This window comes from Aspergillus pseudoviridinutans, assembly GCF_018340605.1.
Source record: "Aspergillus pseudoviridinutans IFM 55266 DNA, scaffold_1, whole genome shotgun sequence".
Taxonomy (NCBI): Eukaryota; Fungi; Ascomycota; class Eurotiomycetes; order Eurotiales; family Aspergillaceae; genus Aspergillus; species Aspergillus pseudoviridinutans.
In genome coordinates, this window is record NW_025091281.1 from 295927 (window position 1) to 309187 (window position 13261).

Below are 13261 nucleotides of genomic sequence, written 5' to 3' on the forward strand. Positions count from 1 at the left end.
GTTGAATCTAACAAGAGGGATGGGATCGACCTCCTCTTTTGAGCTATAAATTATGTTCTCCCCTTATGAAAACTTTCACTGCGGGCCGGGGACAATGAACCGGACCATCCCACATAATGAAGGCGACTAAACGATCTGTCAGCACTAAGCCTGTGGGAGCAAATGAAGCGATGACTGCAGTGGTCTAATTATCATGCCTCACAAGCCTCTGTACCAAGTTTTGGCAAAATACGCTACTTAGATGAGGTCGCATTGACATCCCCGGATGATTACTTCGGTTGACCCCCGTGGCCAGGTGATTTTGTTGGTATAGTGGGCCATCGCAGGGGCATGAATATTTTTAGACTAATATTTCCTACGGCTGCCTTCTGTATCTGGTAAAGCTACCATCTTGTAAGGTGAAGTTCTAATTTATTATTATTCAGATAAGCAGAAGCCCACTTTGCTTGCAGCAACCCTGGAGGAGCACTGGCCAGTACCACTAAAGAGCTGAGGTCTAACTAGCTTTAACACTGGATAATTCTAGGAAAGCGGCGCTCCAGGCCCTGATTTGACTGCTTTAAAAAAAAAATTTAAATCCCTGTAATGACCCACCATGCTACGCCAACTGGAGTAAATAGCGTTGTTAGGGCATATCTGATATTATTTGATCCTCCATCTCTTCTCTCCCTTTCATCCCTCTGCTTATTCCACTTCGTCGTTTAGGCCCCCCAAATGTCGGAGGAAACGCTGGAAAATGACGCCGAATTCGGCCGTCTACCATTCGACAACTTCATTTCAGTTGGTTTTCCCAAACTAATGCGGCATTTATCCGGTTCTGTTCTAGTTTGACCTCGGCAGTACAGGAACGTTGGGATACCGATGCCGCGGGAGAGAGTCAGGAACAGTGGGAGCGACTCGTTTGGGAATGGCAGAAGCTGACGCTATTGGAACGCTGGGTATCTCCTTCATTTCCCCACTACAGTAAGATAGCGGGAGGTCTGACCCCTTGCCAGCCATATCAGCACCGTGACGAGCTCTCTCTACCTGAAATCAGCGAGGAAATCAGGCGCGTGCTAGCCACACACCAGACAGTGCACGAGCGTAATATCAGCCTGGTCCGCAGCGAAGGTCTGCAGACCGTCTGGCTGCGGACATGCTACGATTCGGACCTCACAAGCAAATACGAAGAGCTTAAACAGAGATCTGTGGTGCCTGGATGGCGGGGCTGGGGGAATAAGATCCTGGACGACCCCACCCGCTATGATTTTGACGACGGCAGTGAAGACTCTTGGCGTCAGGTGTTAGTCCGCGTTCCAGGTATCACGGATTTTCATGGCCTTATTGACATGGATGGTGATGGGAGTAATATGCAGTACAAGAGTGGGCAGAATGATGAGGAAATAGTGGCGCAGGCTGAGGAGAGTGAGGAAGCTTGGCGGGATCTTGCTCTAGCGGAGTTGAAAATACAGGCTGGTCTTTACCTGTTGGACCGAGAGGCCATCGAGTCTGGATTGATTAAAATTCTGTGGCTCGATGAGCATGGGAACATTGCCTGGCATAACCGGCTGGACCCTTCTACCTCCGACTTTGAGGGGTTTATGATGGCACTCCTCAGTGCGACAAGTTTGGTGGAATTGGCCGGCTATGACGGCACCCGCGGGAGTCTGATTGAGAGGTAGACGGGTTAGTTCGCTTTAGGAAAAAGAGAAATCCAACTCTCAGCATCCTTTACTCTAATTGGGACCTCCGTTGGGGCTTGGGAACAATGTACTCCCCATAATCTCTTGGCATGCAGGCATTATGCGCCGCCAAGATCGCACCATGTAACCCCCAGCGGCTGAGGAGCCTAATCGAAATCGCCTAAAAGGTCGGACCTAGATCCACCCGGGGCTGCCGGCTTACTCTCCGAAATCTGAATCATGCAGTATCTGCCAAGGCTTCACATTGTATACACTAACGACGCAGGTAATCATGCATTCCTTCACTAGTGCTATTCACACCGAAATTTCACGCCAGGATGCTACCTTCAAATATTTTCTCAGCCTCGCTTACCACCCCATAATTACACTAGGCAGACAGCTCGAGGCAAATGTCGTCGAGGGCGGGGCAGGCTGGTCGAGAAAAGGTGTGCAATACGGCTCCATGCTGCTGCTGCAGTCATCCGGCAGCAGGGCCCACTCAAATCCGTTCTCAATATCCTGGTCTTTGACCGGGCAGTTTGTGATCCGGGACGCTCCCAGACTTGAATAGGTCGTGTTCGCTGTCGCGGTCACGGTACCAACGCTGCCCAAGGCATATGGATCGGTGCGGGTCACATTGGGGGCCTGAGTGGCAGAAGGCAGCGGAACCCAATCACCCGTGGGCACTGTCCATGTTTCGTTAAAAGTCACCGTAATAGGTATATCCCAGTCTCTGGAGCCCGGAGGTGAGACGCAGATGGTATGGCCCACCAGCGCAGCGAGATTATCACATTTAGTGTGAATGATTGGATTCCAGGCCAGGAGCTCGGTGATGGTGAAGTCCTTGCCGGCAAGGATATCCTTGCAGGTCTCATTCGCCGCAACCTGGGGAAACTTGTCAGCTATGCAGAAACGGGGTGGATGCACAGAAGATTAGGGGTGTCTGACCGTGTGGAGCGTGCAGCTATCACCCACGCATAATTTGGTGCCCACTGTGAGGCTCTCACACTTCAGGTCGATGCCGTTGTCGCTCAGAAGGCGATAGTATGCAACATTGTTCGTCTTTGCAATGGATTCGCAGGTGTCACCTTGGGCCACGGTGTATTCGGTGCCCAAACACGGTGCTGATGAATTAGACGTGCTGGTTAACCTCGTCAGTATCTCATCTAACATGCAAGCTTCACGTAGAATTTCCGTACCTGCTGGGCGCAGGCGGGAATGTGACGGTCCCATGGGGATATGCCGTCGGAGCCACGCTGCAGGATGAAGCGAGCGCGGAGAATGAGCCCTCACTCACTCTCCGGTGCCCATAGGTGGAATTAAGCATGCCAGCTAAATACTGAAGTGTGCAATCGTCACAGGCTTTAGCGGTATGATTTGTGATTGATGGCAGACATAGCGAATGGGTTTTGCTATGTAAATATTCATTAAAACTAGGACATTGCACACATTGCATTGAACTTACGAATCCTCAAGGCATGCGACGTTTTGCGCCCACAGCAAGGGGACTGCGATGTCATTGCCAGACTGCTTCGTCGAGTTGCCGAAGGGGTACACGGTATTACCGCAGCGAGTGTTGACAAGCGTGGCGAAGCTCTGGGGGAGGTATCAGCGACCTGAGCTCTTGAGCATGCCTTGGCGTGGCAGTGGAAAAGGATATACCTGAAGCGAATTTCTGCATGTGGTCTCGCAAAACTGTTCAAGAAACGTTTCATTCTGGGGGATCTCATTCACTATCTCAGCGGCGGTGATCAACTTCCCTGGGCATGTTATGTTGGTCGTCAGAGCTGCACGACAGCCGGCTGGAATGGCCGTTCCCAGGGCAGCTGGGCTGTCCCATATTTTCAGTGCGCTCGCCTGCAATGGAAGGACAGCGAGTAGGACACCGAAAGCCCAATGCCTTCCTACTGATGAGAATGCCATTGTTCTTTTTAAGGGGAATATCACGCCAGGTCAAAGACACTCGCTGGAGGGTATGTCAGTCTTCAACATTTCAAAATATTCACCGTAAAGGAGTGCAATACATACTTCTTCTGTTATGCTTAGACTCAGGAAAGGGCGGCAAACAGTGGTGCCGGGTGCACAGCCTGATTGCATGAAATACGAGCTTTTCTACTTAATCTAACAGGCATACGGCGTCCGATTGGTAGGCCAGTTAAAATATGCTGTGGAAACTGCAGCCATCAACATTTTTTTAGCCCCAATATGCAGGGGGATAGGCACTAATCACTAGCTCATAGTTGCTCGTTAGGCCCCCCACAACTAGCTAGTTTTGCAGTACGGAACCCTGGACCATCACGCCGGCTTGTATCAAGATGGTTAGGCTGAGATTGATGGACGCGCATGGTTTCTCGAGGTACCCTTTGCATAAAATATAGATTAGAGCACCTGATGCACCGGAGAGATGTCACACCTAAGTCATTCATTTTTTTATTTTCTTTCACACTCTTCTCAGACCCGGCCAATTTCACTCTCTTATTGTCCAGGGTCTCCGAAGCAATGGAGCTGAGGATTTTCCTGGTGTTTCTAGTCTGCTGCATTGTACAGTGGAGATTCTCAACAGCTCAACAGGGTGCAACATGCAGTGTTTTAGAGCCGTGTAAGAGTGGATGTTGCAGCCAGCACGGTCAGTTTGGACCTTTCATCAGCAGTCATGGAGAACTAACGTGGATTTGAACACCAGGATCATGTGGCTTTGGTGATGATTTCTGCGGCGCGGGGTAAATGATCCTCTCTAAGTCCCCAGTTGTACGTTCAATAATTGAATGGACTAACTGTCTGCTAGGTGCCAAGGTTCCTGTAATGCCACCGCAGAATGTGGCAAGTATGCCCCAAAGGACAGCTTTGACTGTCCGTTGCATGTCTGCTGCAGGTACGGAACCCGGCTGTGGGCGGGGAAGATCAGAAAATTATCAATGGCATTCATATTGACTACTGAACAGCAAATGGGGGTTTTGCGGCACAACAGACCAGTTCTGCAACAATGAATGTCAAAATGAGAACGGCTGTTTGCCGGTCGTGTAGGTTACTCCCATCCCCCGAAGCCTAACATTTATCTGACGTCGGTCCAGACGCCCCCAATGCTCCGAGAGCGACGACGCAATGGCACTTGGTGTGCGTATTGGGTACTACGGCCTGTGGGGAGCTACCAGAGGTTGTGATGATTACCTGCCCGAGAACATTCCTGCCGGAGCCTTGACGCATATCAATCTTGCTTTTGAATACGTTAGCGAGGATCATGAGATCACAGACACCCAGGGTCAGGGTCCGATTGTGGCTCGAGTGTCGCGGCTGAAGAAGAAATATCCCGGTTTGCGGGTGAATATTGCCCTTGGTCAGTACTAAGCTTGTTGGCTACCTCGTGGCCCGTCCTCTGATCCGCTGAAGCGACACTGCTAATGCCGTGGTTAGGTGGTTGGGTGTTCAACGACCCCCCAACTCAGCACCGGTTCTCTGACATGGCGTCCACCGTGCCAAATCGAGAGAAGTTCATTGCGTCTTTGATCCGGTATATTCGGCGCTATGGACTCAACGGTGTCGATATCGGTTCGTACACAATCTTCTCCACAGGAGTATTCCGGACCCATTAAAACTAACAAATGGCAATAGATTGGGAGTACCCCGTTGCAGATGACCGCGGTGGCTCGACGCTCGACTACGACAATTTTGTCCTGCTTTGTGCGGATATCCGCGAAGCCTTCGACAGAGAGGATCCGGGGTGGCAGCTGACCATTACTCTTCCAGCTAGCTACTGGTACTTGAAGGGGTTCAATTTGAACAGTCTTGAAAAATACGTCGACTGGTTCAACATAATGACCTACGACATCCATGGGATCTGGGACCAGAAGAATATCTGGACCGGCCCATTCCTGAAGGGGCACACCAATTTGACAGAAATCGAGGATGGTCTAGACCTCCTGTGGAGGAATGGAGTAAGTCCTGACAAGGTCGTCATGGGATTTGGCTTCTATGGTCGTTCCTTTACCATTTCCGATCTGTCGTGCACTACTCCGCCGACATGTACTTTTGATAGTGCTGGCTTTGCGGGGGAATGCACCAAGGAAGCTGGCATTCTGTCATATTCGGGTACGTGTGCTCTAGTCTGGTGGCCCTCCTTCTCCATGACTTACCTAACTCCATGGAACAGAGGTGGTGAGCAAGGAAGCCCAGCTAGGGTCAAAAACATTCTATGACCAGCCCTCTTCCGTGAAATGGATGGTGTACGGGTCCAACCAGGTTCGTTTGCACATTTTAAGAGGAATAGTGCAATGTCACGCTGACAAGGTCTAGTGGATATCCTTTGACGACGAGGAAAGCTTCACGGCCAAAAAGAAGTACCTCACTTCGCGCTGTCTGAAGGGTCTCATGATCTGGTCAATCGATCTAGATACTCAAGATCACCAAGCGATGACCGGTCTATTTGGGGAAAAGGCAATGGAGGGCGCTCTCAGGGACACCGGGCTTGATCCAGAGGAGGCCGAGCAATTGGCCTTCGATCTTTCAGCATGGACCGGGGAACGCTGCTATACCACACCTACCTGCACAGATGGGACACGCGATCAGCGGGGATCAGATCAGGTGTGCCAGAGTGGCTACACACCGGTCGACATGGCCCATTCCCCGATCCAGAAGAATAGCAACTTCTCCATGAACGGCGAGTGCGCGGAGAATTGGTGGCGATACATCTGCTGTCCGACAAAAGCCATGCCGCAGAATTGCGAGTGGGTGGGAGCCCCTGAGCGCTCGGCCTTTGGCTGTGATCGCGGTTGCGGAGCATCACAATTTGAGCTCAACTATGACACATACCTTGATGCAAAGGGCCACGGAAACTGTTACTCAGGAGCACGAAGTGTAAGCATTGTTTTCAATATACGTTGCATTCAATACCGATAACGCTGACAATAGCCACCATAGCTCTGCTGTGACAGCACTGAGATCCTGAACAAGTGTCACTGGACCAGCTGCGACCTTAATCCAGGGGGAAGCCTATGTGGCAGCGACGAGGATTCGATTGGCATCCGTTATGATGATGATAAGGGAGGTAGGTTAATATCGGACGACATAATTGTGTATTTGTGCATTGACATGATCATCCAGGGCTGTGTAGTATTGCGCAGCTGGGCGTACACCCTGATCGTCGGCAATATCGGGAGTTCTGTTGTCCAAAGAAGGGTGAGTCATGTTTCAAGGGTCTCTAGTCTGCCGTACTTGGTGGACGAACTGAGAAATTCTGACCTGGAAAACCCCAGATGAGTTTGCGAATTGTGAATGGGCCATAAAGGACTGCAACCCAGGGCAGTGCGCAACTAACAAGTTAGAAGTCACCACGGCACAGTCGCCGTCCTGGATCTATGACAATTCAATGTGGACATCAAGCCAGTGCTATGGGTTCCAAATCCCCGACATGATGAGTGCGGACTTTAAGCTTTGCTGCGATCCCCCCTCCCGCTATAACGAAAAATGGCCAGTTGAACCAAAATATCTCTGGAGTCACTATTACGACGACGCCGGTGACGATGTCACTTGGGAGTTCAGCGATAACTTCGGCAACAACAATAACGACACAACACCGGATGATATGGAAGAAGATCCGGGCACCGATCCCTACGGTTTTGTCATGCTGGATGGCCCCCCTGGCTCGATCAACAATGCTTTTGGCACGCAGTACACTGTTGTGACCCGCGACGAACCAGTGAATGTCAAAAAGAGGAGCATTGTCACTACAAACCAGACGCTAATGGACGCGGTCTTTGACCATTCGGAAGAGACCGTTCTCGTCTACTGTAACTACCCTGCTGACTCCAAAGAGTGTTATCAGGTCTTCTACAAAGGGGCAGAGGACACCATTATCAGGCTTCCCGACCACGTTGGGGAGGGTCCCTGGGCTCGAGTTGTGTCCATGGAACCTGTCAAACGGCTGTCGAAGAGGGATTTGCCAGAGTGGGCCATGCAGAAAAGAGACGCCAGCGGGAACCAGAATGGTAGGTTTCGTCTTAACTCCAAACGGCCCTGTTCGCAGCACCTAACCCAGTCCAGGAATCTATTCGCTAACGTTCGACTACAACTTCCACCTGATTAAACGAGACGATGCACAAGTCAACATCCGCGTGGACTACACGAACCTTCTGCCGTACTGGGATGAAATGACGAACTCTCCTGCGTCCAAGCGGAAGCGTTCAACAGACGAAGCTCTGACCTTCTCGGAATGGAAGGCGCGCGTAGGTCAAGCCAAAGTGCTGGACACCAAACGCTCCTTGCAGAACCATACGGGGAGACTGAGTGTGCGGTCCAGTGACAGCAGGGTTCATCGTCGGTGGTGGGGCGCATTTGTGGACTGGGTCAAGAAACTGACCACCGTCACAAAGACTGATGGCGGCATGCTGCCTATGGGACTCGTGCGGTCTCTGGTCCTCTATAGCGGACGTCTGCAGTGCTCCAACGACGCAGGCGTAACTTTCAAGTCCGGGATGGATATCACTGCCGACTTCAATATGGAGATGAACGCTCGATACTCCTACTACTTTTCGGGAACTATCGTGCCACCAGCGGTCACGGATATGTTTGCTTATGTGGGAGTTCACCCGCGGGTATACGCAGGAGTGGGGATATCAGGCAATGCTGAACTTTACTACCCTAGCGAACGGAAGAAGATCATCGATACTTTGACCTACCCCGGCCTGGCAATCAAAGGAATCGCAGCCGTGGGACCCACCATGGATCTTTGGGGCCAGATCAGCGGCAGAGTAACGGTCTCTGGAGACCTGAAAGTCGGAATGACATACAAGTTCAAGCCTGTCGAGTTGTACTTCCCTAATGACAACGAGGTCAGCAACAACTTGGATGTTAAGGACTTGGAAGAAGCGCAAGTTAACAACCAAGGCCTGGAACCCTCAATTTCTGGAAATGTCCGCGCTGATGTCGACATAAATGTTGACGTCACGCCTGAGATCAACATGGGCATTAAGATCGGCGGAGGAATAGGGTCTCTTCAAGGCACGCTGGCCGACGCGCATGTGTCTGCATTTGCAAACACGACGCTCAACTTCCATGCGGAAGCATCGGCTGCGACCGACAATGGCGCCAACAGTTGGTCGTACGGATATTCAGTGACATTCCTCTACAGGTTTGGTTTCGGCTGCGTGGCCGAGATCTACAAGTATGGCAAATGGACAAGCGGTATCTGGTATCCGTTCCCTCAGGGTGTGATTCCAATCATTTCCAAGACGTTCTCTTCGCTACCATCCACGAAACGATCTCTCGATCCTGGGACGTTGCTCTCTGCGGAGCCTCTACCTGGCGCTATCTTCGGCGTCAGCCCAGTGAGACACTGGACCGACAGCGACGTCCTCAGCTTGCACGCCGACCCATATCCTATTTACGGGAACGCATCCCTCGAGAAGCGCCAGGACTCACCTATTACAGAAAAAGAGCCGCAATTCACCCTTGGATCATTCAAGTGCACCACTTCTACTGGAAGCGTCTGTTCGGCTTTCGTTCCGAGCGAAAGCGTGCAACGACGCGACCTCATACCTATGCCCGAGGACACTTATGACCTGCAGAAAAGAGCAACGCCAACGGACTGCAAGAATCGCCTACCCCGTCTCTACTACAATTGCGTGACATTCTTCTCTGACGTCGCGTTCCAGGGACCTGCGGGGACAGCGCAACTTAGCGGCATCTGCTCCAATGTTGAACTGTTTCTGAACAATAACCAGCGCGGTAATATCGGCATCACACTGACATGGGAGCCTAGTAACCAAAGAAACCGAAGAAGCCGAGCTTGCCCGTCTGGCACCTGCGCGGGTGACAATAATAACTATAAGCAAGCGGCCCTGGGGACCACAACAGGACCAGCATTAACTAACTGCGATGAGTTCCCCTTTGCCTCCTCCGAGGAGGGTGGATCCACATTTCTCGGCCTGTATCCCACCGCGCAAACAGGCACTGTGAGGACCTGCGTTCCAACGTGGCAGAACGATGTCCAGGGACGGTGCCACAGTAAGCCGACCGCTTCGTTGAGTTGATTTGGAGGTGCTAACCGACGACCAGATTTATTGAACAATCTGGAAACCAATGTCGAATATTTCAACACGTATGGCAGCCCGACGCTGGATAATCCGTACTGGGCATTCTGGGGGCCCAATCAGCTCACCTGGGTGAGAAAAACGGGGCTCGCCGGGAGACAACGTCTGTCATCGTATGGACAGACGTCCGTTCCAAAAACATTTGTCCCTGGCTACTCCCAAGCGGATCGGGACGATCCAGACAACCTTAGTTACTACCACAAGCGGAACTTCACCCTGTTCCTCTCCTATCCACGCGCTGGGCAGAACCCCGATAGCCAGTGGCCCGATCAGGACTTCAGCAGTGGGCGGATCACCGGGGACTCCAGCACCGGTCTTCCCGTTACAACAACCGTCGGCTCTTCCACGTGGGTGATTTGCGCCGTCAATACCATGGGCCAGCAACGCTATAGATTTGGCAACCGACCCAACGGGCTCTGTACCGATGGCCAAAGTACAAAGAACACATGGTCGGGGCTCTACAGGATTTTGGTTGTCTATGAGTAAGTTTCAGTCTCAAGATGTCTCTCGCGATTATTCTTGGATGGGATACTAAACGGGGTGAGTAGCTGCAAGATCAGCTTTACCGGGTCCCCTGGCCCAACGAAGAGAGATAATACTCCGCTTGGATATCTCTCTGGTGACCCATACTATTGTAAGTGGCGCCCCGCCCAGTAGTACTACTTGGGAACTTACTGACACGGAGAATAGCCATTGAGCGAATCGAGGGAACGGAGCGCAAAGTCATCCTACCCAAGGATTGGGACGGTCAGGAACTGCGGGAGTCATGGGTGGTCAAAGACGGAGACTTTACAGAGAAGGGATCTAGGTAGTGGCAATAGCACTATTCCTGGTACCTTGGTCGAGTATGGAATTTGTGGAAGGAGTATACAAAAGAATTCAGCCGTTTGCAGACGCACATGCAATTTCTTATGTCATTTATATTCTGCACTCTATGGAAGAAATTATGTAGGTCCATTTTCAAAAATGAAAAGTCGATCTATGAGCTGCGATGTCGTTTATCAAGCCCAAGACAAGTTGACGGAAACTGCTTTACCTTTTGGGATTCGGAACTCACTAGTTATTTTACATACAAATAGCAACGGAGGTCTGATTGTTCTTATCTAGTAGCCTACGAGATACCCGATATATCATGGGAAGGACTCCCTCTTCGGGGGAAGCTATCCAAACTGTACAGTATGAATGATTCGGCCGCGGTTGGGCATCACCTGGCGGGATATCCGCTCCTAATGACAGAATCCAAGTCAAGCATCTGTAAAACACAAAGATCTAGTAGTCGTCTTATCTGTCCGCAATTTGATTTAATCCCCTGACTGTCAAGCTAGCCGCATTACCCGCATCTGAATCCAGCATAGGAAGTTATGATATATGATACTTGAGGACGACAACAGCTTCGATATACAATATGAGGTTGAACAACTGGCTTGTCATGGCGGAAAGGACCTCAAAAGCTCAAGGTTGAAAAGCGAGTTTGTCAACCTGCTAGCCTTGTTGTTCATAGAGCTATGATGGACTACATGACTATGTTCTGAAAAGAGTTATTAGCTCGCTTACCTACAGTCGGCGATGTATATTTTACAGGCTCATACCACTAAAGGTGGGCAATAGTATTCTAGGGCAGTAATCCTGTTCTTACTTCCAACTATTCTATTCTGCTTGCTGTGGTCGTGAGTCCAGGTCAAACCCAAGCACCGCCTTGGAAAATTCGCCAAACCGGGTAGATAGATTTCTGTGTGGCTATTGCCATGTCAATCATCGTGTCTGCCTTGTTAATACTGTGTTTCAGAGTTGTTGGTTTCGTCGACTGCGTCATCCGTCGCCACCAACAGCTCCAAGATGGACCCTGATATTTTGGCCCCTTGGTGGTAGGGTTGTGGAGGCTGAGTCGCAACCGTGCAATCATTCAACTTTCCAAAAAGCTAACATGTTGGTTAATTGTTACCAGGATAGAGGATGGTTATTGTGAATTATTGTACTGTTTTGTGTCAGCCTTGGAATCATGGGTGGTTCAGGCAGCTACATAACGCTTCGGCAACGGTCTCCATTGTCCACTTATTTTCATTGATGAAGCATAGGGACTGTCGGAGTTATTCACACAGCCAGTACTCCATCAAAATTTTGAGTCATGGCTGTCCTACCTTTATTCTCCCGTCTCTCCTCGCGGCGCTCAGATTCGCTCAGTGACACAAGCCTATCTGAACGACGGCTTTCTGATCCTTCTAACAAGTCTCTATATACTTACCATGAGCCCGGCCAGAAGGCTCCTCACCGCTGGGCTGTGAGGTTCAAATCAAGGCTCGACCCCAGAATTGTAGGCAAGAAGAAAGCCCGCAGAAATCGTGTTGTTGTTGTCGTCGCGCTTATAGTCGCACTGGGCGGTATTGCTGTACTGTGAGTATTATCCTTATTAGCAGGATCCCTCATACTGAGACTTCCAGGGTGTGGTTCTCACTTGTCCTCACATTGATCGATCGACTCACACCTACTGTCCCATCGAACGGACTACAGAGAATCCTCAAGACATGGAAAAGCCCGGCAGACTCAGTCGCCGCACTCTCTCCTTGGCCGGAAGACTTCAGTCAAGGCATACCACCGGTCCAATGCCACTCTCACAATGACTATTGGCGTTCAGTTCCGCTATACGAGGCCATGGCAGCAGGCTGCACGGGCGTCGAAGCAGACATTTGGCTTGAGGGCAGCGATCTGCTCGTCGGCCATCGGAAGCGCTCTCTATCCCCTGATCGTACATTGAAGACTCTCTACATCGACCCCTTGACAACAATCCTCTCGAACGTTAATGCCAACTCATCCGCCAACAGCTCAGTTGGCATATTCGACGTCGACCACACAACAAGTCTTACTCTCCTGATCGACATCAAAACGGACGGAAATGCCACTTGGCCGGTTCTCCTTAATCACTTAGCTCCTCTACGCTCTGGGGGATGGCTATCCCACTGGAATGGGACGAGCAAAACTCTTGTCCATGGTCCTGTCACCGTCGTGGGAACCGGAAATACGGTGTTTGATTTGGTGGTCGCAGAGGAAGATCGCTATGTCTTCTTCGACGCCCCGCTAAACGACCTTGCTCAGAACTCCACCTACACATCGGAAAACAGCTACTACACCAGCGTTTCGCTGAAAAAGGCCGTCGGCGTTGTATGGCCCTGGGGCCCAACAGACAACCAGAAACAGATCATGCAGAAGATGATCAGCGCTGCCTCGGAAAGAGGTTTACTCTCGCGGTTCTGGAGTATCCCCTCCTGGCCAGTCAGCCTGCGAATGAGGCTATGGCGATTTCTGGTTGATAGGGGTGTTGGCATGTTGAATGTAGATGATGTGGTTGAGGCGACGAGGTGGAACTGGGACTGGTGTATTGTGGCGGGGTTGGTGTTGTGTTGATCTTTGGGGGCCATTTCCTTATGTACCGATCCGATAACCTGTCAATTATATGCCAAGATGTTGGTCTCTAGTTCATGTTGGTTACGTTAGGCGAAGAGACTAAGGCACATTTGCCTA

The 13261-nt window shown here is 50.9% G+C and overlaps 4 protein-coding genes across 4 annotated transcripts; 3 read left to right on the forward strand and 1 right to left on the reverse strand.

Annotated features, from left to right (window-relative positions):
• Window positions 1–714: 714 nt before the first annotated feature.
• Asppvi_000114 (uncharacterized protein) lies at window positions 715–1661 on the forward strand (the record flags this gene model as incomplete). Its single annotated transcript, XM_043296427.1, has 2 exons — window positions 715–780; window positions 846–1661. The coding sequence occupies 2 exons, from the start codon at window positions 715–717 to the stop codon at window positions 1659–1661; spliced, it is 882 nt and encodes a 293-aa protein (XP_043152362.1).
• A 369-nt stretch (window positions 1662–2030) lies between these two features.
• Asppvi_000115 (uncharacterized protein) lies at window positions 2031–3584 on the reverse strand (the record flags this gene model as incomplete). The annotated part of the gene is made up of 5 exons (XM_043296428.1): window positions 2031–2546; window positions 2610–2802; window positions 2861–3073; window positions 3127–3257; window positions 3324–3584. The coding sequence occupies 5 exons, from the start codon at window positions 3582–3584 to the stop codon at window positions 2031–2033; spliced, it is 1314 nt and encodes a 437-aa protein (XP_043152363.1).
• Window positions 3585–4763: 1179 nt separating this feature from the next.
• Asppvi_000116 (uncharacterized protein) lies at window positions 4764–10557 on the forward strand (the record flags this gene model as incomplete). Its single annotated transcript, XM_043296429.1, has 12 exons — window positions 4764–4995; window positions 5073–5207; window positions 5271–5747; window positions 5809–5897; window positions 5952–6512; window positions 6576–6702; window positions 6759–6833; window positions 6911–7642; window positions 7698–9659; window positions 9711–10227; window positions 10294–10379; window positions 10436–10557. The coding sequence occupies 12 exons, from the start codon at window positions 4764–4766 to the stop codon at window positions 10555–10557; spliced, it is 5115 nt and encodes a 1704-aa protein (XP_043152364.1).
• A 1313-nt stretch (window positions 10558–11870) lies between these two features.
• Asppvi_000117 (phosphatidylinositol-specific phospholipase C/glycerophosphodiester phosphodiesterase family protein) lies at window positions 11871–13144 on the forward strand (the record flags this gene model as incomplete). The annotated part of the gene is made up of 2 exons (XM_043296430.1): window positions 11871–12136; window positions 12184–13144. The coding sequence occupies 2 exons, from the start codon at window positions 11871–11873 to the stop codon at window positions 13142–13144; spliced, it is 1227 nt and encodes a 408-aa protein (XP_043152365.1).
• Window positions 13145–13261: the final 117 nt, after the last annotated feature.